Source organism: Telmatherina bonti, assembly GCF_933228915.1.
Source record: "Telmatherina bonti genome assembly, chromosome: 4".
In the NCBI taxonomy this organism is placed as follows: Eukaryota; Metazoa; Chordata; class Actinopteri; order Atheriniformes; family Telmatherinidae; genus Telmatherina; species Telmatherina bonti.
This window is the reverse complement of record NC_136622.1, coordinates 26,920,601-26,947,820: the sequence shown is the minus strand read 5'-3', so window position 1 is coordinate 26,947,820 and position 27,220 is coordinate 26,920,601. Positions and strand designations below refer to the sequence as shown.

At 37.8% G+C, this 27,220-nt stretch overlaps 2 protein-coding genes across 2 annotated transcripts; one reads left to right on the top strand and one right to left on the bottom strand.

The window, feature by feature from the left end:
* The first annotated feature begins 9,217 nt into the window (after positions 1–9,217).
* Positions 9,218–22,607, top strand: eif2d (eukaryotic translation initiation factor 2D). Its single transcript, XM_079238884.1, has 15 exons — positions 9,218–9,401; positions 9,834–10,024; positions 10,107–10,190; positions 10,288–10,378; positions 10,471–10,578; positions 12,644–12,915; positions 13,229–13,346; positions 13,430–13,475; positions 13,572–13,678; positions 13,790–13,945; positions 15,033–15,122; positions 15,662–15,757; positions 17,381–17,501; positions 22,187–22,361; positions 22,439–22,607. The coding sequence occupies exons 1-15, from the start codon at positions 9,346–9,348 to the stop codon at positions 22,507–22,509; spliced, it is 1,782 nt and encodes a 593-aa protein (XP_079095010.1). The 5' UTR covers positions 9,218–9,345; the 3' UTR covers positions 22,510–22,607.
* A 1,271-nt stretch (positions 22,608–23,878) lies between these two features.
* Positions 23,879–26,703, bottom strand: LOC306754515 (putative G-protein coupled receptor 139; the record flags this gene model as incomplete). Its single annotated transcript, XM_079238533.1, has 3 exons — positions 23,879–23,884; positions 25,655–26,511; positions 26,625–26,703. The coding sequence occupies 3 exons, from the start codon at positions 26,701–26,703 to the stop codon at positions 23,879–23,881; spliced, it is 942 nt and encodes a 313-aa protein (XP_079094659.1).
* Between the last annotated feature and the right edge of the window lie 517 nt (positions 26,704–27,220).

Genomic DNA, 27,220 nt, shown 5'->3' with positions numbered 1-27,220 from the left:
CTTTATATCTCCTGAATTTGTATTTATACATATTTTGTTGTATACATTATGATACACTGCTCAAAAAAATAAAGGGAACACCTAAACAACACAATGTAACTCCAAGTCAACCACATTTCTGTGAAATCGAACTGTCCACTTAGGAAGCAACACTGATTAACGATCAATTCCACATGCTGTTGTGCAAATGGAATAGACAACAGGTGGAAATTAAAGGCAATAGACACACCCAATAAAGGAGTGTTTCTGCAGGTGGTGACCACAGACCACTTCTCTGTTCCGATGCTTTCTGGCTGATGTTTTGGTCACTTTTGAATGTTGGCGGTGCTTTCACTCTAGTGGTAGCATGAGATGGAGTCTACAACCCACACAAGTGGCTCAGGTAGTGCAGCTCATCCAGGATGGCACATTAATGCGAGCTGTGTCAAGAAGGTTTGCTGTGTCTCTCAGCGTGGTGTCCAGAACATGAAGGCACTACCAGGAGACAGGCCAGTACATCAGGAGACGTGGAGGAGGCCGTGGGAGGGCAACAACCCAACAGCAGGACCACTACCTCCTTCTTTGTGCAAGGAGGAACAGGAGGAGCACTGCCAAAGATTGGCAAATTCGCCACTGGCGCCCTGTGCTCTTCACAGATGAAAGCAGGTTCTGGAGAGTCTGGAGATGCCGTGGAGAGTGTTCTGCTGCCTGCAACATCCTCCAGCATGACCGGTTTGGCAGTGGGTCAGTAATGGTGTGGGGTGGCATTTCTTTGGGGGGCTTCACAGCCCTCCTTGTTCTCGCCAGAGGTAGCCTGACAGCCATTAGGTACTGAAATGAGATCCTCAGACCCGTGGTGAGACCATATGCTGGTGTGGTTGGCCCTTGGTTCCTCCTAATGCAAGACAATGCTAGACCTCATGTGGCTGGAGTGTTTCAGCAGTTCCTGCAACATGAAGGCATTGATGTTATGGACTGGCCCGCCCATTCCCCAGACCTGAATCCAATTGAGCACATCTGGGACATCATGTCTCGCTCCATCCACCAACGCCAAGTTGCAACACAGACTGTCCAGGAGTTGGCGGATGCTTTAGTCCAGGTCTGGGAGGAGATCCCTCTGGAGAACATCTGTCGCCTCATCAGGAGCATGCCCAGACGTTGTAGGGAGGTCATACAGGCACGCGGAGGCCACACACACTACTGAGGCTCATTTTGATTTGGTTCAAGGACATACAACATAGTTATAGAAATATAACATAGTTTACATGCATCTGTCATCACAATTTACATTCTGTGATGACAGAACTTAATTACCATTTTGCTAACAGTAAAGTGATATACTATATATATATATATATATGTATACACACACACACACACACACACACACATATATATATATGTATATATATATATATATATATATATATATATATATATATATATATATATATATATATATATATATATATACATATATATATATATGTGTGTGTGTGTGTGTGTGTGTGTATACATATATATATATAGTATATCACTTTACTGTTAGCAAAATGGTAATTAAGTTCTGTCATCACAGAATGTAAATTGTGATGACAGATGCATGTAAACTATGTTATATTTCTATAACTATGTTGTATGTACACATTCTCCATTTTCATTCATTCATTCATTCATTCATTATGCTAACCGCTTATTCCAATGAAGGGTCGCAGAGGAGCTGGAGTCTATCTCAGCAGTCTTTGGGCGAAAGGCAGGGTACACCCTGGACATCTCGCTAGTCCATCGCAGGGCCACACAGAGACAAACGGCCACTCAACATTCTCCATTTTGTCTTATAAGTTTATTTTAATATAAGTTTCACAAATAGCTGAATTTTTAGCCTTACAACCTGTTACAGCCATTACTAGCCTTATAACCTTTTATATAGTTTGTGTGATGAATTTTTATGGAATCTGAGACAGTCATTCAAACTGAGGGTAAAAATAAAAAAGTATTATCCATTGTATTGGGATATCTGTCAATAATTCAATTATTACTTTATGAGTCCATCTAGCAGAAATCATATTATGTCTATTACATTTTTGACTGGGCAGTGCGCAGCTGAGCATGTGACCAACATCCGAATGTTTGTGTGACTGGGCTTGTGATCAACTTCTGTGTGCAAGTCACAAGCTCACTGAATATGTACACAATTATAAGGCAAGTAGTATTTCATCCACATCATTCACACATTTCACAGCTCATTTTTATGATTTCAATGAGATATGGGGGTAACCTAAAGCTTTTGGTGTGCTTGGATAGGCTGGAGCCTATCTCAGTTTACAAGCAAGATAAAAAGGCATGCACACTCACCCCCATGGTGAATTTAGATTTCAAACAAAAAGGTCCCAACTGAGACTGGAACCAGGAACATTCTTGCAGTGATAGCTCTGATCACCAGATCAGCGTGCCAAATGTTGATGGTAAAGTTTACCATCAGTATTGGGCAATTTCTCTCTCTAAACAGATTCTACTAATACAGAAAAGTCAACAATCAGAGACAGATAATTCAAATACTGAGATGTGACCAATATATACACACTTTTGGGTGAGAAAAAAAATCTAAATAGGTGTGATTTTTTATTTATGTTTCTGCTTTTAGAACAAGAATCAGGATCAGAAATAGTTTTATTGCCATTGTCAGCATCTTTATATTATAGAAAAACAAACAAAAAAAGCTTTGTTGAGCTTCATTAAACTGTAGCACTGTAACAAAGCAAAGGAAGGGACCATTAAACTCTCCCAAATATCAAGATCCATTTTCTTAGATATGTGAAGTCACTGGGTTTGGTGGAATGATGTATGTTGTGGAAATTATCTGGTGAAAAATATATCTAGAAATCAACTATGTTCTGTCCAGTTTATCGACAATGCACAGTTGTTGCAAGCGAGAGGTCTTGAGAGCTCTGCTTGCCGCTCAGGGTGTTACAGCGCTCTTTAGGCATACACAAACAACCTTCACTTGGCAGCACTAGTCAAAACAACCGCGAGCAGAAGATGATAATAGTCAAAGCTGACACAGGCCTTGAAACAGAACATTCAGTTTTTGCATGAACTTACCAAGGCAAGCTTTCTGAACTACTTTAAACTATGCAGAATGTATTTTGCACTGCATAAAAGAACTTTAATAAAGGTGTATCACATTAAAAATATGCTGTGTCAAATTTCCATGACAATGTACTTTCTCAATTATGTTCTAATTAATAAATAGCATTTGCTTTTAAAAAGTATTTATCAAAACTCTCATCTAAGTAACTTCAAAGATTACAAGACTGAAATGATGAAACAACACAGCAAAACCAAAGAAAATACCTAGAGATTTAGTCCAAGTTCAAAGACTAATACAATCATAGTGATAGACAACATTTTCCACTGCACACAAAGCTAAAGCTATTCCTTTAATGTAATATTTCTTTTACATTAATTTTCTATATTGCTCAGTCTAGTTAAGAATTGCAGGGAATCCTGCACCTATCACAGCAATCATCAGGCAAGAGGCGGGGTAAATCCTGGACAGATTGTCAGTCCATCGCAGTGCGACAAACAACCATTCACTCACACATTTATTCCTATGGAGATTTTGATGATCACTTAACCTAATATACATGTCTTTGGACGGCAGTAAGAAGCCAGAGTTCCTGGGTTCTCTCCAGGTACTCAGGCTGGGGCAGCACGGTGGCGTAGTGGTTTGCACTGTGCCCTCACAGCAAGAAGGTTCGAGCCTCGTCTGGCCTTTCTGTGAGGAATATGCATTCAATTCAATTCCAATTTTATTTATATAGCACATTTACCACAACCTCTGTTAACCAAAGGGCTGAACAATGTTAAAATCAAGTTAAAAGTATGCATCCCAACGATATCAATAAAAACTGTCTTTGGTTTAAAATGAATTTGATTCATTCTTTTTAACTGCATGAATGGGTCTTCTCCAGGTACTCTGGCTTATTCCCACCCACAAGACATGCATGTTAGGTTAATCCTACGGTTAATTGACCACTTATCACACGTAAATTGATTTGCAAAAAAGTTTCAGTCAAATTACTGTAGAATAAATCTGCATAGTGGCCTTTCTGCACAGAACCGCCCCTTACCAAGGCTCAAGCCAGCAACCTGCAAACTTTTTCTATTCAATTCAATTTTATCTCAACATGTTTCATAAATACTGTTTTTTGTGCAACTAAAAATTTAAGCTTTGACAAGAATGAGGTGTGACATGTTCAGTTTTGTCAGTCAAATGTAATTCTAGACCATATCATGGACACAGAAGGTTTATGCACACCACTGCACTGTCACAACGTGCCAATAAAACTCCAATTTAGCAGTAAGAGGAAGTTCTTCTCACATTTGGTCATGATAAAAACAAAAGTTGTGTGGTTTCAGATAATGGTCATTCAACAGACATGAGTTATGCTGGCAAACATTCTCAACAACATCCCAAAGGGAAATTGTCTGTCTGTTTCTCATGTTTTCATTATGAAAAACAGACTAGAACTTGAGAAATAGCCCCAAAAAAACAGCAAATTTCACTTTAATGATGCATTGACTATGGCAAAGTACTAAAAAAAATCATCCTAATATAAAAAGAATATGCACTTATCTGTCACAAAACACAAGCGCTTCCTCATTTGACACATTTTCAGCTCCGCACTCCAGCTTGTCCATGAGCACTTTTTGCCATGGAAGATGGAGTGTTATCTGTCAGGTATGACATTTTAGCTGCAAACACATCAGTCAGCTGCCGGGTTGCTCATTTCATGAACTTTTCCCAGTAATTTCCCAGATTTTGAAGAAACACGCACAGATTTGTCTGTGCAACAATGTCCCTCAGTATTCTAGCTGTGCCTGATGAACATCTTCTTCACACAGACTTTTGGTCATCAAGTGAATGCATTATTATTCATACACTTACAAATTAATTTAGCTCTTTGTACCGTCTCACCCACTTTGATTATTGCTGTCCCCTTAAGGATGTTTCAGAAGTTGTTCATATGTAGAGACAGGGCGGGAACACAGCACTAATATACAGATGTGTAAACAGATGTGTAACAATGTTTTTCTGTGGATATGATAATGTTCAAATATATGTCTTCTTCAAATCAATGGCAGCCTGTTTAAATATAATGGAAATATAGGTTTGTTTTTTTTGTTTTTTTACTTGTTTTAAACTTGGGTTGCTGATATTCAAAAAATGTGCTGGGGTTAATTAGATATTGTGCTGTGGATATGTCACATTATATAAATGTTTTGTTAACAATTTCATCTTTTAAGTACTTTATTTAATTTATTTATCTATTTTATTTGTTTTTCATTGGTTGCTCCACTGAGTAAAGTTAACTTTTTTTTTTTTTTCAAGAGAGTAATGAACTTTTTTGTGAAGAGTGAGGAACAAAGTTATTTGAAGGATTTCCTTCCAGACTGTCAGATTGGAGCTAATATTGATGCCTTTGAAACATTTATTTCATGGGTGTCTAGGTCCGGTCCTCAATGGACACAATCAAGCAGGTTTTCCATGTGTCCATGTTCCAGCAACGCTCCAGACTCAGATAAACCTGGAATGCTGAGAACTTCGTTGGCTGTTGGATCTATTTAATGGAAGCCAGGTGTTTTGGAACAGGAATACATCAAAAACCTGCAGGACAGTGGCCCTCAAGGACCGACTTTGGACACCTTTGATTTATATTTTATAGTTTGGCTAATAAATGGGGTTAGGTTTTCTTACATTTAGCAATATAAAAGTTTAGTTAAACCATGTAGGGGTGGTTTGATTGGTATGAAGGGACAGAAGTAATTGATTTTTGGAAAAACAATAATTTTAAAAATGGAAACTCCCCAGCGAGTGATGTAAGTAGGAATTTCCAGCATGTGACGCAGATTTTTTTTTTTTTTTTCCAAAAACAAAAAAGCAATTGCTCTGTTTGGTAAATAAATTGATCATCTGCTGTAGTTCATTTACGTGATCCATCTTACAAAACCTGAAATTAAGTCACTAGTGTGTCTCATTCCGATTTTATTATCTGTTAGTGATCTATGGTCTCTTGTATGAGGTTGCTTTTAGACTCAAGTACATTTCTGCCTGGGAGCGTTTACATAGAACAAGTCCATACTCATATAAAACAGCACAGAGGCAGCGTATCATAACTGACTTTGCCACAGAAATTAGACACCAACAAATCTGTCTGAATACCTGACTGCCAGAAAATTAAAGGTCTCCTTCCTAGAAACAAGAATATATAATTCACTTGTCATGCAACAAGGCTACCTCTTAAACTTGGGCTGTAGCTCATACTGCAAATACGTCCTGTCAACATCCATGCAACAATTAGAAGAGGTATACTACTCTATTGTTTGATACATTTTATCCATCAGTTAACTTTCATGTCACAGTTCTGCATGTGAATTCAGCTGCAACTTCTGGGAATTATTTTTATGCATGTGACAAATAACAGACAAGCTCAAAGCATGAAGGTTGTTCGCCAAGCTTTCATCCAGTTTACTGCGGAAATATCAAGTTCCTGAGAAAGTCTCCCCTAATCACATTAATGCAGAAAACAAACAACCAGAGCAGTGGAGCAAAATTAGGAACGGAATGTTTAGTGCATGTACATCAATGCAAGCTAAAATGAGGCTGTGTAGCTTAAAATTCTTCAAACGTAGATTAAAAGTTAAGAAGCCATGAAAGCAAGCATTCTTTTTGTAGAACTTTTGACAGAGGCCTTTCTGTGTGGAGTTTACATGTTCTCCCCGTGTATGCGTGGGTTTTCTCCGGGTGCTCTGGCTTCCTCCCACTGTCCAAAGACATGCATGTTGAGCTAACTGGTTACTCCAAATTGCCCATAGGAGTGAGTGTGAGTGGTTTCTGTGTGGCCCTGCGATGGACTGGCGAGTTGTCCAGAGTGTACCCTGCTTTTTGCCCAAAGACTGCTGGCACAGGCTCTAGTTTCATTGCACTAAGCAGTTAAGATAATGAATGAATGAATGAATGACTTTGTTCTTTTCATAGTTGAATGTGCTGACAACAAAATCCCACGAAAATTATTAATGAAAATCAAATGTATCAACCCATGGAGGTCTGGATTTGGAGTTATACTCAAAATTAAAGTGGAAAAAACAAACTACAGACTGATCCAACTTTAATAACCTAAACCAAAATCACTATTCCGGGGATTAAAAGATTAATTTTGTTTCGTGAATTGAATAGGTTGGGAGATGCCTATTTGATAGTATTGGGTATTTTGTATGTCATTTTGGTGTGTGTGTGGTTCATTAAAGAAAAAGTAATAGATTTAATCAAAGTTTATAGCAATGTATAAAAATAATTCCAGAGTTGCAGCTTTGGGCATACTTTGGCGAATAGTTTAGTTACCTTCCAAAAGTCTGAAGTTAGGAGCTTATAATTTTGTGTATAGATAAATAAAAGCAGTTGGCATTAAGACCCTTAATTAAGTTTTTTTTTTCTGCACATGTATGTCTACATTTTGCTGTTTGTAGCACTATTACTTCATGTGTTTAGTGTAAATAAACCATGACCGCTTGTTTAGCCCTGACATAGCCTAGATTCTTTGTAAAAGCCTATAAAAGTCTATATCATCCTCATCATAAAGATTGGCAGGACATTCTGGAGTATTAAGCAAAATCATAAACTCATTAAAATTAGCTCAAGTTGTGTGCTTCTGCCATCTGACTGTAATATAGTCATGACAAATAACAAAAAAAAGGCATTTATGGCTTTTATCACCTTTTAGATCTCATTTACACATGAAAAAGAAGAAGGTACGCAATTTAGAAACTTTAATAAAGCAATCATTGTAATCTCTGGCATGTTTAATTCATCGACTGATTGACTGATTATCCCTTCCAAAGATTTGTAAGTTTCCCTTACATCCTTTCGTAAAATCCTTGTTTCGCTCTAGTTTCATAACCCCAAAAGGAACTATGGAAGTAACCTAGATCAGTTTCACACTTTAAATTAATTTTTTGTGTGTGATTAAACAGCTAAAAACCAGAAATATCAGGTCAGGGACAAAAAAAAAAGAAAAAAAAAACCTTTATAACACATGCCCTGTACGTTGATCATCTTGTTGAACAAGCTCCATGACTTTGAACATTTACCTCCACCAAGGAGGTTATGTTTTTACCAGCGTTTATTTGTTTGTCTGTTTTTGTTTTTTCTTTTTTTTGCATTCAAGGTAACTCAAAAAGTAATGGATTGATTTTCATTAAATTTTCTGGAGTTGTTGGAAATGTTAAAAGGAAGAACTGATTTAATTTAGGTGGTAATCCGGATCACCGTTTGGATCCAGAAATTTTTTAGAACTGTGGCACTTGGCAGAGGTTGTGCTCTCCAAGTACTTTTGTAATTCTGGACGATTTTGCTAATTATTATTGTCCTCCCCACTTAAACTGTGGTATGAGATTCCACTCTGTATGTTCTGCATGTAACATAGTCACTGAGTCGCCTGCAGGTTTATTTACTAACAGCGGCTGGTTTTCTTTCTGTGTGTCTGATTTGGCTTGTAAGTCCTAGGTTTTCCTGATAGTTTATGGCTTTATCCTCCTGCAAGAGGAACATGACTCCAGTGTGTATAGATGTGTGTATATATAAGCAGGTGTGTATGTGTGCTTATGTACATGCAAATCTATGTAGATTGTTCTCTTTCTCACTCTTTCTTTTTCTCCTTCTCTTATTCTTTCTCTCTTTTTCTCTCTATGGGGTGTATTTCTGTTTTCTCTCTTTTCGATTATCTTTCTGTCCCTCTTCTGTCCTCTCCGGTCCGATCCAGCAGTACAAACTTTGTAATAAAAACAATAATGCAAAATAAATAGAAAAATAAAATAAGAATCCAGAATATCAAGGGGAGTATTATATTTATGATGCTTCCCTTGGCAAAGTAAATTTGCTCAGCAGAACACAGCATCCAGAAAATCATTCTACCTGCTAAAATGCTGGACAAGACCAAAAAAAAAAACAAAAAAACAAAAAAAACTGGGGCATGAGTAGTATAAATGTTACCATACTGGCATGCCTTAACACTATAAAAAATGTGAATTCAAGATTTTAAGCTCCATGAATAAACCAACACATTTAAACCCTGATCAGCCTTCTTTTACCTTGCGGAACCAATATTAGATACACATTTAGCATTTCCGCACGGACATAACTATGTACCGGACCATCTTCTTAAACGAGAAACACTGATCGGTGCAAACAAATATTGTAAACATTGAGAGATATTTATGTGGGCCATATGAAATGCTGTATAAATTCTGCTCAGAGTGAATGCACGTAATATAAATAACTCTACACGTAGTTTGTTTTAGTAGAAGATGTTTACAAAGCCGTTTCGTGTAAAATCCAACACCGTAATCAAAGGATCAGACAGGTGAGTCAGTGGTGCTGCGTACCAAACTCAGTCATTTACAAAATAATAAATAATGCTTGTTAAATTTAACATCTGTCAGTGCATAAAGCTTGTAACAGCAACTATTACAATATAAGCAGGAAACATGTTGTCTGCAATTTGGCCTGAAATACTTCGATCAGCGAGTAGTGAAGAAATTGTGTTGCTTATTCTCATAATGTTCAGTGAGATTTAAATTGTATTTTGATCAGAAATAATTTTATAAGGTCAAAGTAGTACTTTGGTCATTTATTTGCAGAACTATGTTGATTATGTTCACCAGGAATGGTTATCTATCTATCTATCTATCTATGCTGACTAAACATTACAATCTCGCATTTAAGAATTTATTTTTGCATTCTAGGTGCATCATTGCCATATAAAAAGGATATTTGCTTTTCTTGTTGCAACTAGGAGGAAGCTCAAAGCAGAACTTTGTGCTGCATTTCCTTCCCTGTCTGCTGAAGAGCTGTCGGAGCTGATACCCAACAAGGAAGAGTTAAATGTTGTGAAGATTTATGCACATAAAGGAGAGGCTGTGACGGTTTATGTTCTTCACAAAAGTCCGCTATTCTTTGAAGTGGAGAAACAACTTTATCCTACTGGTAATACACCTGGAATGAAAATCCACTGAGATCATTAACCAACAAATCTGCTCAGAATAACATCTTTTGTTACTTTTTCCAGTGTACCTGCTTTGGCGCTATCCTTCGCTCCTACCAGTATTCAGAACATGGTCTCCTGTACTTCAGAAGTTGATTGGAGGGGCCGGTAAGTTTCTTTTTTAAGACGAGAAACATGGAGTAGCTTTTTGTATGTGTGTGTTTGCATTAAGGACAGTGATATAAAATATTACGCTTTTCCAAAGATCTCATGCTGCCAGGCGTGGTCGTGCCTTCCTGTGGTCTCCCAGATGTGAAAACGGGGGACTGCTGTGCAGTTACACTGGTAAAAAATAGGTAGGTTTAAAAATCAAAAGAATAGGATTTGGCAGGGATTTTATGATATTTCTTAAATATATGTGTCACAGTCCTTTTCTGGTTGTTTGTAGGGCTCCTGTTGCAGTTGGCAAGGCTGCAGTTTCCAGTTCAGAGATGTACAGTTTGGGCATGAAAGGGAGAGGAGTGTGTGTCCTCCACACATACATGGACTTCCTCTGGTTAGTGACTTATATTTTATGAGTAACATGTCCTTTAAAAAAGAGCTGTCGCTCTGTGCTCATGACAAGATGACAACATGACGAGATGACTGGCAACTTTTTCAAATAGACGTACGTAAGAATGTGTCCAAACCTCTTCAAATGCTTAAAGACAACTTCATTTCTAAAAGGCAAAAAGTTAAAGACAAAACATTTCAAAACGTACCTCTACTTTTCCCCAATTACAAAAGAAACACATAAATGAAAAGGGAGCCTTAACTTTAATATTGGATAGTTTTGCTGAGTTTTCAGTGTATGGAAAGTCAGAATTCAACTGAGTGTTTTACAAAGCAATAAATAGATACAAGCGAGAAATAAAACAAAGGTATTAAAGAAAGATGCCAGTTATCAGTGATATATTACTAATATCAGAAATAAAAATAAAAGAAGATTTATAAAAACATAAGAGACACACAAAAAACATAAATAAAAGTAAATTTAGTTGAGTTGGCATGTTCTAAAAAGTCATTTTTAAGCTTATTCTTACACATAGAGAAGAAACCTTCAGTGCGCCGTACCCAGACTGGAGGCTGATTCCACAAGAGAAATATCTGAAGACTTTTTGGATCTGGAAATTCATAGAACCACGAGTAAGTCTGCAGAGGAGAGGTCTGCATCGCCTTCCTTTTCCCACTGATGATTTATCAAGTTTAAATCTCTTGTGCTGCTCATACATTTTCATGTTTTTATGTATTCAATTTTTATATTTAAGGAAACACAATATTTTGACATTGTTAGAATATTGTTCCACCATAGCTCCGTGCTACTTGCATTACAATTTTTTTTTCCACAACAGCATTTATGAAAGAAAAGACCATGAAAAGGGAACGAAATGGAAAAATTGGAACATGCATATATATTTACTTCCACAAAATTAATACTTAGTAGAGTTCTATTTGCTTCTTAAGCAGTTTACTGCAGCTTGGGGATTTTTTTTCTTTAATGTTCCCATTGATGCCCATTCATGTCAAAACTGCTCGAGCTTCTTCTAGATGGATGAGCTTTGCAGGAGAATGGCAGTCTTTAAGCCAAACCACAGATTCTTAGTCAGATTGAGGTTTCATTTTTCATTGGACCCTTCCAAGTTATTTTAACACTTCACACTGAACCACTCAAGTGTTGCTGTAGCAGTATTTTTGAGATCATTTTGGGGTTTTTGGACAGCAATAACCTTTTCATAGTTTTTGGAGCTATTGGAGGGAGTTCCTACTCTGTGCTGGTGTGTGTGTGTGTGTGTGTGTGTGTGTGTGTGTGTGTGTGTGTGTGTGTGTGTGCGTGCGTGCGTGCGTGCGTGCGTGCGTGCGTGCGTGCGTGCGTGCGCGCGTGCGCGCGCGCGCGCTCTAATCTAAAGCAGAAGTTTTCCCAACATGAAGGGAACCATCTGTGATGCAAGTCTTTGTTTATTGGCTTAGAAAATTGAAGTTTGTCGCATCTTGTTAAACATACAGTGGGGCTCCAAAGTTTGGGCACCCCTGGTAAAAAATTATTTTAATGTGCCATAAAGAAGCTAACAAAAGATGTAACATCTCCAAAAGGCACCAAATTACATATTAGACATTCTTATAACACGTCAAAAGAAGTTCAATCTTATTTCCATCATTTTAACTTTTATTTGTTTTTATTTGTTTTATTTTTATTTTTATATATATATATATATTTTTTATTTTATTTTATTTTATTTTATTTTTTTTGAAGAAAAAAAAATTCTTTTCAAATTGCAAAACAAAAAATCCTGATATTTGATTTTTTTTTTCTGCTTCGATTATTTCCCCCATTGTAAATAAGAATCCAAAAATAGATCAATATCAACGGAAACCAGCAATCCAACAGAATATAAACATAAATAACAATGAGAAGTTGAATACGTTTTTAATACACTGTAGGTATCATTGTTGTGCTGTTTAGTTGTTTAGTGTTTATTAGTATTCTCACTAGTTGCTTTCGCAACAACAAGTAGAGGTTCCCCTTTCTGGAGTTCATACATTAAAACAGTTGTATTAATTTGTGTTTTGTATTTCACGTGAAGGGCATTTGGAGATAAGTCGGGCCCACCTTCTTTACCAGAGGATGACAGTGAAGGACAAGAGGTGAATGGAGAGAAATATGAGGTCAGTGAGGAAGAAGAGGAAGAAGAGCTGAAGAAGTGTGTGGAGGAACAGCAGAGTTCTGGCGAAGCGGTCACGGATGAAGCCTGCTGTGGTCTGGAGGAGCTGGGGATCGCTGAGCAGGAGGAAAACAAGTGTGAAGGCAGCAATGAGAAGGAACAGGAGAATGGGGATGACCTGAAAACACCACAAGGTAGCTGCAATGGCGTAGTTTGATATTTGCCAACACGTATGACAGGACGTTGGGAGGTGGAAATGTTCATGTTTGCATTAAACAGCGGCGCTGAATCCGCTTTTGATTAAACTCAGCAGCACTTTCATTCAATTCTAACAGAATCAGTCCCTGCTGAACGGTGGCGGGAAAGGCCTGAGGTCTTGTAGGGTTGTCTTTGTGAACATATGTTCATAATATATGTCTTTAACCGGAAAATAAGATTCCTGATGTTGCAAATTTACAACACGTAGGGAGCAAAGGATGTGACCTGGGTCATACTCTGGTTTTACAGAGATAATGGACGCCCTCCTGTTTCAGTGCTTTCTGCATGCTCTCAAGAGCAAGGTGAAAAAGTCCGAGCTCCCTCTGCTGACAAGTACATTTCTCCGCCACCACATGTTCTCCTGCTGGTAAAGTACAGCTCATCTTTTTGTGGAATTGTTGAAGTGGACTGAAATTCGCCCGTGAATAAATCCTTTCTGTATTGTTTCAGCCCAAGCGGAAAGCAACTAGATATCAAGAAATCAAGCTATAAAAAGGTATAAAGGTTTTCCCAGAGTTACATATTCCAAATAAAAATGTCCACTTTCATCAGCTTGTGTGTTTTGTTTTTTGTTTTTTGTTTTTTTTGACAGCTTTCCAAGTTTCTGCAGGTCATGCAGCAGCAGCATAATCTTGTGCAAGTGAAAGAACTCACGAAGGGTGTGGAGAGCATTGTGGAGGTGGACTGGAAAAATCCAGAGTGAGTCCAGCCTCAGCATAAAGAAACTCTTGCTTTGAATTTAAACTTGGAATCTGCCTTGTTGAACAAGCTTTTTCTTTTGTTGCTTTTTATCACTTTAACGTTTTATAGGCTGCGTTCCTTCAGCGTTCCAGATGAAACAGGTGTTGAAGCAGCTACGGTGCAGGAGGGAGGGGAAGGAGAGGTCGCGTACCATCCTCCAGAGATCATAAGTTTGTACTCTGTGACTGCTCGGCTGGAGCCTCTCTTTTTGGATGCTAAAAAGAGGTGTGTTTGTGTGTGAGGATGTGTGTGTTTTCTCCCCCCAGGTCCTCATGCAGCCTCATGCTTCCCTGGTTCAGACAGCAGGGGCACATTATAGGACGAGTTGAAGCCTGTTTATTTTGAGGAAATATTCAAAGACCTCAGGGAGGTCTCCGCTTTAACTGGTCTCAACTCTGAACTCGTGTAAAGTGATACAATGATCTTCGTTGATAAAGTCAAACATGTGTCTAATATCAGCTGTTTGTGTAGATTACATGTGAAGTACCACTGGGAAAAAAAAGCAAACAATGCTCATAACACCCATGTTTTCAGCTTCTTTTCTTCTTTTTTTGACAGCGCACAAAGTATTACCATCTTCAGACGGTTTAAATTGTATTAAAGGTAGCCGTGATTTTAAAGTTAAAACAGCCTGCAGACATCAAACTGTGCCTTTCCTCCTGTGACGTGTCAAAACACGTTTTATGAGTAAGACTTATTGTGGGAATTTTAGGCGGCAATTGCAATGAAAACAGACTGTCTCAACAAATCTTTTGTTTTATTTATTTATTTTTTTGTAAATCCAAGTGCAGATTTAAATAGTTGGACTAATACTCAGAATTGTTATTTGCCTTGAAAAAAAAAATTAAGGTTTATCAGAAAATCCACATTTTTTTTCGCTGTTTGGAAGAAACTTTTATACAGATTTACATATTTTTCAAAACAGATTACATAAAAAGCAGTTTTGTATGATGAGAATCTTTAAATATTTGCTGTCCCCCTTTAGTTTGTGTCTTGTTCTCGTCTACTTTTAGAGTAATCTCAGGAAAGGAAAAGGGAAACCAGCTTAGAATAGAAATTCAGTGGTGTTTTTGTTAGGGTTTTTATTATAGCGTGTGCTGCTGTCTATACTTTCTGTTAGTTAGGTTACGTAATTAAAAAGTCATTTGAGATATTATTTTCTCAAGAAGTTAAAAATGTGTCTTAATGATGGTTTTGGTAAGTAGGATGCAATATGTCTCAACACAAACAGAAACTGATTATTCTGAAAACTAATTCTGTAAAACATTTACAGTAAGATATAAGTACTGATGTGTTTTTGGTGCTTCTGCAGGAAAGGAATGACGATGCATCCCGCTGAAGTAAGAAGCATTGTCACAGAATATGTGAAGAAGAATGAGCTGGTGGATGAAAATAATAAAAAGTAAGAGGAAGATTAGGCTCTTTGAGGGTTTTATTAGGTTCTGAAGTGCGTCATTTGAAAACTGCAGATAACAGCATGTATTGTCAAGTCACAACTGCGTTTATTAGAGGTCATGCTTTTGCTCTTTTTCATGTTTATGAGAATAGCTGAAGAATTTGTTTATTAATTGCTGTTTCCTGGTGTTTTTTTTTTTCTTTTTTACGTGTCAGAACAGAGAGAAATAACTGAAGAAACTTAAGTCACCCTGCTAGGTTTCTAAGAACTGTCCAGTAGTAAAAATAGTGCCTTGATTGTCAATAAACCAATATAGCTCTGACCCAGGGCCCCGTAATGTCATTACAATCAACTAAAATGTTTAAATGTGACTCTGACACTGAACATTTATTTCATACTTCTTTTCATGCCATGAACATGAGTGTAGCTCCTGAAGTGAAACAAATTGATAATTAGCAATGAGAGAAATTAGATAACTTCTATTATAGAGCTGACATTGCTTAATGAAACTTCTTGCTTCATGTTTTTCTCTCCCTTTTCATCAGTTATGTCACCATAAACCCGACTCTATGTGACTGCTTGCTGGACAAATCAGAATACCAGGAGGTAGAGTCTCTCAAATGGGACGATCTCTTCAGCAGGTAAAGAATACATTTGTTTGTTTTGTTTTGTTTTTTTATTTTTTCTGGACTAAAGAAGCTAAATAAATTGACATTATTAGAGATAAATGCTTATCATTTCCTCAGCCAGGGTCGGATACATGATGAAGAGACCTGGCTCCTGAAGAAGAAAAAAAGCGGAGAGGAATTGAATTATGATTTGAATTTTTCGGTACCATCTGAAGTTGCTTAAGCAATTGTTGTATCTCACTAATTTGAAAAAGAAAATACATATTTACATCTTAAACTGTCTGAAAAAGTGGATTTGGAACCAACATTAGCTTCAGTTTGCCACACTCGCCAACTAAATGAGATGCTCCTTTATTCTCTCCTGTTTCTGAGATGTTCAGATACAAACATCCGAGTTTTTATACGTTTTCTTCCTTCAATCCTGGATTAATTAAAGATCCTTTCATGAAAGCTATATAAATCTATCTCTATATCTATATCAGGGCGCATGTTTGTACCTGTACCTGTTCTGTGTAACAGGAAGACAGAAAAGATTGAATGAGAAAGGCGACATGATGTACATAATGTGATTTAGAGCATTAAAACCCAGAAAACATGATAAAATTGCTCAAGCAAATAAGTTATCATTGCATTGTCCATGCAGTGTTTTGCAGAATTCATTTAGGCCTGGCGGCATCTCTGGAACAAAACCCAGACAGATACTAAGCCCTTGCAGAGCGCAGACCTCCCCAGCCTCCTTTGAGAAGCTCGAATGGCAAAATTATCCCAAGAATCCTTTACAATTCCTGGGTCTAGGCGGATCAGGATCTTCCCTAGAGTCTTATTCCTTTTCTGCATTTCTAAGATTTTTTTAATTCTTTTTTTTTTTTTTTTTTTAAATTCATCTGAATCTGTCCAATGACTGATTTATGTTTCAAAACAGACAAACCAATGTGGCATTGTGTACATTGGCGCATATGAACTGATTCAGAAAGTGAAAGTAGCAATCCACAAGATAAGCGCCGCACAGAGGTTCCCAAACACAATTTGTGACTAATTTCTAAATGGATGGATTTGGCTTTACCGATTATTAGTTCACAGGGTCAGCTTAGCTTTAGGGAAGCACTGCATCATCAGGAAGTTTAAAACAATTCTACCTAATTGTCCCATTTTTTGCTCATCAGATAGATAATATTTGGACAAAATGATGTTCTGGGTAAAAACAGCAGGTTGAATCAACCAATTACAATGTGTTTCGCTATATGATGTGAAACTTTTGGGGAGTTGCATGTCAGAATACAGAAAAGTTACGCCATAGGCTTTGTATTGCTCATGTGGTATTAAACTCATGTCTCATTCAGACTCAAGTCTGATTCAGACTTCAGACTACCAGGGGCAGGGTAACAGAGTTTAAGGTGGAAATCACTTTTGCCAAGAAGTATTTCTATTTTTTTGTAGCCATTCTCAGCACAGAAGTTTAAAATATGTGCAACTAAAAGAAAGAAGCATCAATCCAGTTGTTGGTGATCACATTATTCCATTTAATTGTGCTTTATAGAAATAAAACGTATATTTACAGTTAGAAGTCAGCAGTGTCCCCATCTCTACCATCTACGTTATGGCAATGATTGAACATTAAACCGTTTCCTCTTGTAGGACACTGGGAAGAATGCAAGAATGCTATCAAGTTATATTCCCCGGACAAGATCCGATAATAAAGAAGGGTCATATTGAACCCATAGACATCTCTGTGGCTTCACGAGGCTCGAACAAAAAGGTAAAAACATTTACAACACTTGCATAGATTCTCAAAATAGCAACTGTAGGTGAGTGTGGGTATTCGGAGGAATCTTTGCTTCCCGTACAGATCTTTGACAGTTTAAAAAGTGTCTGCAGGCTGAACGTTAAGCTAACTGTAGCATGATTACAGACTTAATTGTGTAAACATAATTAGGTTAGAACTGTAGTAAAAATCTCAACTTTAAAGCATCCAGCATGGCTTTAGAAGTGGAGCAGTTAAAGGAGAATCTTTCCATTTGTTACAGCACACCAAAAAAAACCACAATAATCTTACCTGCATCATCATTGGAAAAGCAAGAAGGTGGTTCTTGTTGCGTCGACACCAATATGGGAACTAGAAGATTCACGATGAAGATGAAAATTAGAGTGTCTAGAGGCGTAATGAGTACAAAGGTTTCCTTGTAAATGAATTAGCACCATTTCTGATGGTAATCGTTCTTAAAAGATCCCGCAATCTATTTAATCTGAACTGTCATGTAGCTATTTGGAGCAGGCATAGACAAAGGCCGGTGTGTTTAGAAGGAGGCTTTGCTTTACCCACTTAGACTTTGGTTTAAAATGCCGGTGATTGTTACCACTGCAGCAGAAAAAATTCTCAGAGGTAGCGGCCTTTCATCGGCTTCCATTTCATCATGAGCAAACTGTCCCTCACTCTTTTCTCTCTGCAGCTGCAAACAAGCTTTCTTCTTTTCCACTTGGGCTTTTTCCCATGAGAAAAGCACAAAGGTTAAACCCTCATAAAAAGTTTTATATGTGTCATTGCTCCCTTCTGGATGGAAAGCACAGTAACTTATAGTAGACTGCCTTTCTAATTATAATTTAGGCAATTGTGCAGTTCTGAAAAGTCAATTATGATTAAAATAAAAATTGAAATACAAAAAAAAAAAAAAAAAATTATGACCCAAATTAAAAAGTAAAGTCATTGAAATTTAAAGTGGAACTATTATGTGCATTTCAGGCTAATTTATTTTTATTTCTGAGACCAGAAGGGCTGGGATTGATCAAGTTATTGTCACAAATGGCTTTATTTACTTCAGACCGACCCTCTCCGTAGGCTGTCAGATCAGCCTGTGGGCAAAACGAGTGGATTGAGACTCTTCAGCATTAAGACCCGCCTCCCGCCACTGCGCTACATCGGGAACGCGCATCGCACCTGCTTTCGCCGTCATTGTAACATCTCATAAATAGAAGGATTAGGCTAATATAAACTCAATTTAAAAAAAAAATACAATATCAACACATAGCATACAGCCCTACATGTTGGAACCTGAATCAGACCCTGAAAACAAAGTGGAAAACAGCAACCCACAGCAACGAATGCAGCAGGATGTCTCTCTTTGGTAAACTCATCAGCCATCGTTGGAAATAACTTTATCCGACGTTTTCCACCCGCCTGATGTATTTGTACATGCCCTTGTTAACCAGTAGAAGGTAACCAATCACCGAACCTTATCCCCCGGGACGTCACAAGGATTTCCAAGTAGAAAAAACTCTCTAAAACGACGCGTTTTTCGTCGCCATGGAAACCGAACGGAGAGAGTGCTGGAACTCAAACTCAAACTCAAACATGCATTTAGGTGATAAAAAACAGCGCCGTTCACATGTCTGATGAGGATTCAACACTGTAACACTGTAGAAAGCTCAGAAAACTCCAAATACCACAATAGCACCCATTTAAGCTCCAAAAACAGAATGAGTAATACTTCTTTTTTTTTTTATAAATATGTTTATGAAAGCCACAAGTAAATATTTCATGCCAACATGAAACACAGAAATACAAAAAGCCCACAATAGACTCATTATTGAAAACAAAATTCCCCACAAGGCAAAATAGAAGGAGGCACAAGCCAGAGGAGTCCTCTGCTGACACCAGAAAGACTTGTCAAGGAAGAGAACACAAAAGATCCCAAATCATCTACAAAATCACTGGACCTTTGTAAGACCAGGTTGTTGTTTTTTTTTAGTTTTCATTGTGTTTACTTACTAAAACTGTTGGTTTTGCATTTCCCTTCCTCGGCACAGGTCAGCTAGCCTCATGATGCCTATTTTCTCTCTCACAGTTGAAGCACTTTACACTGTCCTTTTGAAAATCCTCCTCATCAGCCTCAATTTCAAGCTGCAAGGAACAAGAACGTCTTTGGCACCTCAGCCAAACCTCTAAAACTATCCTCTTTGTCACTTGGGCCTACATTCTCATTTTACTGACAGAACATCCAACAGAATAGATGAAAGAGGACATATTCATAAAGCAGCTAGACGGTCTTAAGATAGATAGCTGTATACTTCTGACACATACTTTACACACACATACACACATACACAAACGCACTCTCTTCGAAGTGCTCAGCAAGGCTCCTCGTGTCATCACTCAGCCGAGTCTGGGGATTTAGTCAAACCAAAATCAAGCTCATGCAAGTGAGCATTTGTCCAACCTTTTGTGTTTCAAGCTCTTTATTGACACCATTTCTTATTTACATAAAGTCAAACACTTGTCAGCAGCATCCAACCGCTGAAATCATGCTGCTCCATTTGCTAACAAGCTGTTTTATGCTCTTTGACCACTTGGTGGCTTGTTAGCAAACTGCAAGTTTACACTGAATTGTTGAAGGAATCAACAATCCAACCGCAACACTAAAAGCACTGTGTCTCACAACTGTAAGCTCTTAACTGAAAGAGGAAGATAATGACTACCATGTTCATCCCTTTCATAGCAAAACTGACAGATTAACAGGCTCAGACTGGGAAATGTCTCACAGGCTTGTTGTCACAGAAAGTGTAAGGGAGTGGGGGAATGGAAAAGTTACTTGAGTGTTTGGCTTACTAACACATTGTCCAAACAAATGCAGGTTTAGATTGTAAGATTTATGGTACCTGCTGAGTAGGGTTGTCAAAGAACTTCATACTTGGATACAAATCCTAACTATAAATTTGCATATAATAAGATATCCATACCTAATAATATAAACGTAATAACTACTAGCTTTGCCTCGTCCTGTTGACACAACCTGTCATGACACAGCAACAGAAGGCACACAGCCCCTCCCCTTTCTGGACCCTGTAATTATATTTTATGTCATATGACATCTTATCGTTTTCAAGTCACGAATTGTCATATTATATCTTGTGATACAATCAGGAAGGAAGGCATCTGTGGGTGCCCATACGTGTGTTGTGGATGAGACACCAGTGAGACTGTCTTATGGTCAACACTCTGTGGAAACCATTATAACTGCTGGGGTCATCATCTGTTGTGTTGGTTAGCTTAGCTGCCAGTCACTCACACCTTCCCTCCAACTTGGCTGAACCTTTTGAACTATGGTGCAAATTTTTTTTTTCAAAAGAGAAAAAAGGGGGGTTTGTATTGAGTTTAGTATGACAGCAGTTGTCATTTAGGTGCAGGAGATGCTGACGTTGATCGAGTCATTTCTAAGGTCCGCATTAAATAATCAAATCTGGGCTTAGAACGGTTGTATAATGTTAACAAAGACTGGAAAAAAAAGTGAGGAAGAGGTGGAGGAAATGTCTCGGATGAAGGGCCGACAGGCAGTATGACAGTGTTGCAGGGGATACTACATATAGTTACCCTTCAAATTTCAACTCTTTCACCCCCTTTGTTTCACTTTGGTAAATTTCCAGTAACCACCAGCTGCAACAACTAAATCACAACATTTAATGCTGGGAGAAAAAAAGTATAATAATAAAGAAATAAAGGGAGAATCTCTGTAACACAAGCCGTCTCTCACAACAAGCAATACCGTCCCTGAAACGATGGCACAGACAGCTTATATGTATTAAACTGCTTTGCATGATACTGCACAAACCAGGGAAAAATATGTCCAGTCCAGATTAATATTACTATAAATTGTTTTTCCAGAAGGCCAGATTCACAGACAGTAAGATAGGCCTGTAAGTATAATTTGTTATTTTCCTGTAAATATTGAGTACATCCACTTGTAAACCCTGTGTGTATAGCATGCGGCTGGGCTTCATGTACAGTATATTGTCCTACGGAGGAGGAAAATACACTTAAAGGAATGACCTGACTCTCTCTGTCTTCAGCTATGAAATGGGAGCTTAGTTCCTGATGTCAAGGATTAGAAATTAACTTGCACTGTAAAAATCCAACTTGCCCAAGCGGCCTAAAATATATAAAGTCTTAAAAGTTACTTTTAATAATGAAGCATTTATTATCTACTGAACAATCCACTGGGGAAAATATTTATTGGAAGACCTTAAGTATACTTCAGGTACCACTACATCACTGCTTTTAGTCATGAAGTACAGGATGAATTCACTCAATTCAACTCAATCATTGACTAAATGATTTATTGCATTTCATATGGCATATTTTCTGAGATTTGGCAACCAGATTTAATCCCAATCCAGCCAATAATTGCACTTCATAGAGAAATTATGTAAATATTTGTACAAAATATCCAGACTCGCTGTCACATTAGAATACTTGAAGCCATGTCATACATTTAATAATTAACATTTTCAGTGCCTCGTTGGCATAGGTTATATCATATTAATGTGACCCCACCACTGACTTGTGGTGTATCTGCATAGACTTGTCTAATCTAGTTAGCCTCAGAAAGACGTCATAAGTCATGCTTTGCTCTGATTAGTTTAACTGTAGTTGTTTGAATGTGTTATTTGTAGGTAACTCTGATGAAGAACTTGGAAGTGTATGGTTTGGATCCCGCCACTGTTGGCACTGCTTTGCAGCACAGAGTCCAGGCCAGCACTGTCTTACAGCCCGTCGCTGGAGCCAAGGACAAAGTCCTGGTCCAGATTCAAGGAAACCAGATTCATCAAGTTGGCAATTTGCTGCTCGGTATGGAGCCTGATATTGTTATCTTATTGCATTATTTCTTTGAATTAAGTGACTGTTGTTTTCTGTTTCAATTTCAGATCATTATCAAATCCCTCGTAAGTACATCCAGGGACTAGACAAAGCTTCAAAAGGCGGCAAGAAAAAGTAGTACTTCTGTCTGCTGCAACAAATATGTACAATCCTTAAAGCCGCACTTATGAATGGAAAGAAAGAACAGCTGATCATTCATTTAATAAAAGTCCTATTCTGAAAATGAATGAAAACCACTTTGTTGTGCTTCTTCTTTGAGCTTTTGATTTCATATGTAATTAGTTTAAATGCAATTTTATTTATAAGTTAATTGGCATCTAATGGTAAAAACTAAAAACTAGCATTTGGAGAAAATGTGAGACACCTTCATCATATCTGTTTTTTGTTTTTTTTTAACAGCTGATAGTGAAACTTTGTTGGCACCAGTTAAAATGGCATAAACAATCATTCTGAACAACTGGGGAAGAATGTGCAGCTCAATCTCAACAGAACCAGCTGTAGTTCGCAGCTGGTCAGGTTGGCCTGCAGGCTTCCCTGAGAATTTTTTTTTTTTTTTTAATGTTCACATGTGGGAGCTGCTAAGTAAAACCCCAGCTTATTCCCACTTTAGATTTTTTTTTTTAAACCTACAGGAGTCTTGTGCAATAGCTCAGCAGATCCAGTAATACAAAGCTTGAGCTGTGCTGCCCCATGCTGTCTAAAAAGCAGCCTAGATCAGGTCATGTAGATGCTATTCTTAAAGCTGGGGTAGGTTATGTTGGGGAGCGAGCAAGATCTGAAGGTAGCACCCTGTCTTGGCTCCTTCCCCTTTGCTTTTGCTCCTTGCATGATGCAAAGCTTTTTTCTTACCCCCACCATGGAGGTTATGTTTTTACTGGCGTTTATCTGTTTTTGTTCAAGATAACTTAAAAGTTAAGGACGAATTTTATTGAAATTCTCAGGAGTTGTTGGAAATGTAAAAAGGAAGAACTGATTTAATTTTGGTGGTGATCCGGATCACCATTTGGATCCTGGAATTTTTTTAAAGGCTGTAACGGAGATTTGCACTTTTCTAGTTTGCAGCCTTTTCCACCAACGATTTTCTCTTTCTCGGCTGTTTAGTGGGAGGAGGAAAATAAACCAAGCCGGATCGGGGAAATCCTTCCTGCATTTTCTCAGCCACGTTTGCCTTCCGAGTTTCTTCTTCACTACTTTGTATTTTCATCCTAACACGCTATTTATATGCAGGGTGTAGCTATCAGGTATGCGCTGCGGGAGGGGGAGCCAGAAGAAAATCTTACAAACTATAAGAAATGAACAACTTCAATTCGCCCCGAACCTTTTGATTGGTCAGGTTTTACAGATTTACAGTAAACTGAGGGGTCTAACTATATTTCTTACTATTTATGACTACAAAATGTATAGAATATTCTCAGGATGAGGAAACCACTTTACCCAGAGTAAAAAAAATGTCTCAGCAAGATTACCTACCCCAGCTTTAAGTAGCATCACACCTAAAAAATCAAAATATGGTTTAAAATCAGTAGATAATCAGTAGATTTACAGTAAGGGTCAGATGGCGTGTCATGTGTTTCTTGCCTTTTACATTCAAACTTGTGGGTCCTGCCTTCAGCTTACACTAAGAAGGAATTTTTAAGTTACACCTACACAACATCTGGAAAACAACCTTGGGTATTTCTTAAATGAAACTGCACACGAGAAAAGAGGCTTAAAGCAGTGGCAGGATGAAATTCTCTTAACAGCTCCTACTAAACTATTTCTTCTCTGCATTCAGAATGATGCCCCTATAACTTCTGATTCAAAGTTTGTTCCTGTACTTTATATCCCAGCATTCAACCAATCATTAGATCTGAATAGATCTAAATAAATCTAAAGAAAAAAGGCTTAACAATAACCACTAAATCATTTCACTTTAAACACTTTGAATTGACTTGCACAAGCTGTACAAATAAACGTGCCTAAATGATTTACATGTAATTTGCTTCTGGTTTAATAGTAAATTCATGCTGAGTTTTATAAAAGAACACATGTTATTGATTAAACATGCTGTTGCTAATGCTAATTTGTGATTATGCCTGGCAGTGACAGTGTGCGTTCACATGGTAAAGAACATACCCAACTCAGCTTTCCGTGTTTCTTTTGTATTTACCATCACTGACACTTCAAATTCAAGTATTATTTGAGAGTCTTGACATTAATTTTAAGCTGGTTAAAGTTATACTGTTATACTGGCCAAAGTCCAAGCACTAATTTTAAAAGTCTAAAATCAGTGTGTTGCAGTAATCAGTCAGAATCTTTCCTTTAATCTTTGTAATATTCCAAGTACATATTTGGTTTTTCAATTTTTTTGCTGCCAGAAACAGTAGTGTCTGTTTCTCCCAAACTTTATATTCTGTAATGTGTGAAGTCAGCAGGATAATATAAACAAAGACATAGTCACTTACATGTAAAGGTATCCCACATGTTATCAAGATATGTAGGTCTCCATTTGTGTGTTGTCTTTAAAAAGGAAAAAATAAATACATTTTTCTTTTTTCTATTGTAGATAATAGAAATGAAAAACTGGTCGAGCTGATTTTAATTTATTGATTTAAACTGGAGACAGTATTCTGTCTCACTCCTATGTAGCTGAAGTCGATACAAAGATTAACAATGCAGCATCTTGATATAAATACAAAGAAGAGAAAAAAGATATTATTTTCTTGACAGTACTGCTGTTATCTAAATTTGCTATAAACCACGTTGGTGTGAGACATTTGGTCCCACATAAAAGAGTCAAAGCAGAACCCTTCTCTACAACATTGCCACAGCCTTATCTAATCCAGCCATCTTTGCCCATGTGACAGCGAACCTCTCGCCAGCAGTGATAATGGTTGTCAAGACAAGCCATCTTGTTTGTTTGCTCAGGGTCTGGAAACCAACTGCAGGAAATTAATTTAGACTTTTAGAGTCACACGTCAAACATCGGAGATGTGTGTCAGGGTGGATCATGTAGATCATCTGTTTTCCTAAGATGGTCAGGATGAATAAAAACATAGTAAAGTCAAATAAAAAATTGTGTTTTATGATGTATTTAAAGGCTTTGTTGTGTACTGAGAAAAAACAGTCAGTATGACAGCCATGAGAATATTTCTTCTGGTAAATGATACCTTAAAACTCCAACTTCAAACGGGAGCCTTTGGTGGTTTTGTTTGGTTAAGGAATACCGATATTTTTTCCCCCTTTTATTGTTTTGTTTTACAGTAAAAGGAAACCTGTCTCACACAAGCTAAGAACTCCTGACGAAACCTGGACTGGGTGCATACGTACAGATACATGTTAATAGCAGCATTGCTCAGGCACAACATGGTGCCAGTGTCGGCCGCCACATTTATCTGGTAGTTGTAATCATTACGGTCCAGCGTGTACATGTCAGTTGTACGAAGGACGATCTGAGTTATAGCACGAGTGACAGACAACAACACAAAACTCATGGATACAGTCACCAATAAAACCACAGATTTTCTCATCCTGGAATGAAGAAGGGGCCTGACTTGGTGAATCCTTGAACTTGAATCTGCAGCAATGTGAACCCGGTTGCTGACAGAAATAAGTCGCAGGGTCAACCCATTTAGCGTCAAGATTATGACAAATGGGAACACATAAGCATGTAGCGTCTGAAACCAAACCAGGGAGTGAATGAACTGAGTTGCAGCCTCTGGTTTATATACACACAAGGTCTGGTTGTTTTCGTGCACTGAGGTATTAGACCAGTAGTAAGGAAGTGCAAAAAGATGACTGAAGATGAAGATGGTTATTATAGTTCCCATAGCACATCTTGGAGTACAGATTTTTGTTTTAATTCTCTTTGTGTGAATGCTGATGAAACGTTCCACTGTGAAGAGGACTACCAGCCATGTTGAGGCATTGTAGGCTCCATAGTTAAATACGTCTCGGAGGCTGCACCATGGCTCATGACTCCAGTAAGGTTCCTGCTGGTGGTACTTAAAGGAAAGCTCGAGAACCACAATGAAGATCAGGACAAGACTGTCGGCCACAGAGATTGCCATCAGATAAAGAGCACTGGACCTGGAGATCTTGCAGTTCTTCCTCCAGATGATCAGAAAGGTGATGGCGTTGGCTGAGAAAGATCATGTAAGTTAGTGGAGGCATCCTACATCTGACATTGCTCAAATAGCTAGAAGACTTTTTGTGTTCCATCACCCAACTATTCTAACTTTGATGTATACTTACATGGAATACCCACAGTTGCCAGGACAGGGTAGAAAACTTCTTGGAGCGTCACCATCCAGTGTTTCCTTTGCGAGTACATATCCTCTACACCGTAGAAGGTGCCGTGAAATGCAGCATCATGAACACCTGGAGACTGAATATGCTCATCCTACTCTGGCACTATAGTCACTCCCACTTCATCTCATCTACAATTCATGAGTGTCAACATCCTGGTGTTAATGTAATCGCTGGCAAAAGGGTGTTTATGGTGTGTAACACTGTCATATGTTAGTGTGTGAGTTCTTGATATACCAGCTAAAAACTGGTTCCAGCTGTTAAAGAAGCACAGAGAATGGCCTAAAAAAAAGGTAACAAAACTTTTAAAAAGGAAAAAAAATTAAATTAATGCTGGTACTAAAATAAAATGTCAGCTATTTGAAAATGTCCCAATACAAAACAAAACAGGAGACATGAAACTACAGCAATGCAAACCGGTGTCCTTCAATTGGGAAAGGCAGCTTACAGGTTTGTAGAGAGAAAAAAAAAATTCCAAGTTATTCCTCGTGTTTCCAGTAAAAGGTAATAGTGGTGATAAACATTATCCTTTTTACTGAATT

Bases quoted from the DNA above. Each gene is read 5' to 3' on its own strand.
- eif2d (XM_079238884.1), top strand. From the start codon at position 9,346: ATGTTTACAAAGCCGTTTCGTGTAAAATCCAACACCGTAATCAAAGGA. The intron at 13,347-13,429 runs GTAAAGTACAGC...GTATTGTTTCAG, and splicing joins CACCACATGTTCTCCTGCTG to CCCAAGCGGAAAGCAACTAG. The intron at 15,758-17,380 runs GTAAAGAATACA...TTCCTCTTGTAG, and splicing joins TGGGACGATCTCTTCAGCAG to GACACTGGGAAGAATGCAAG.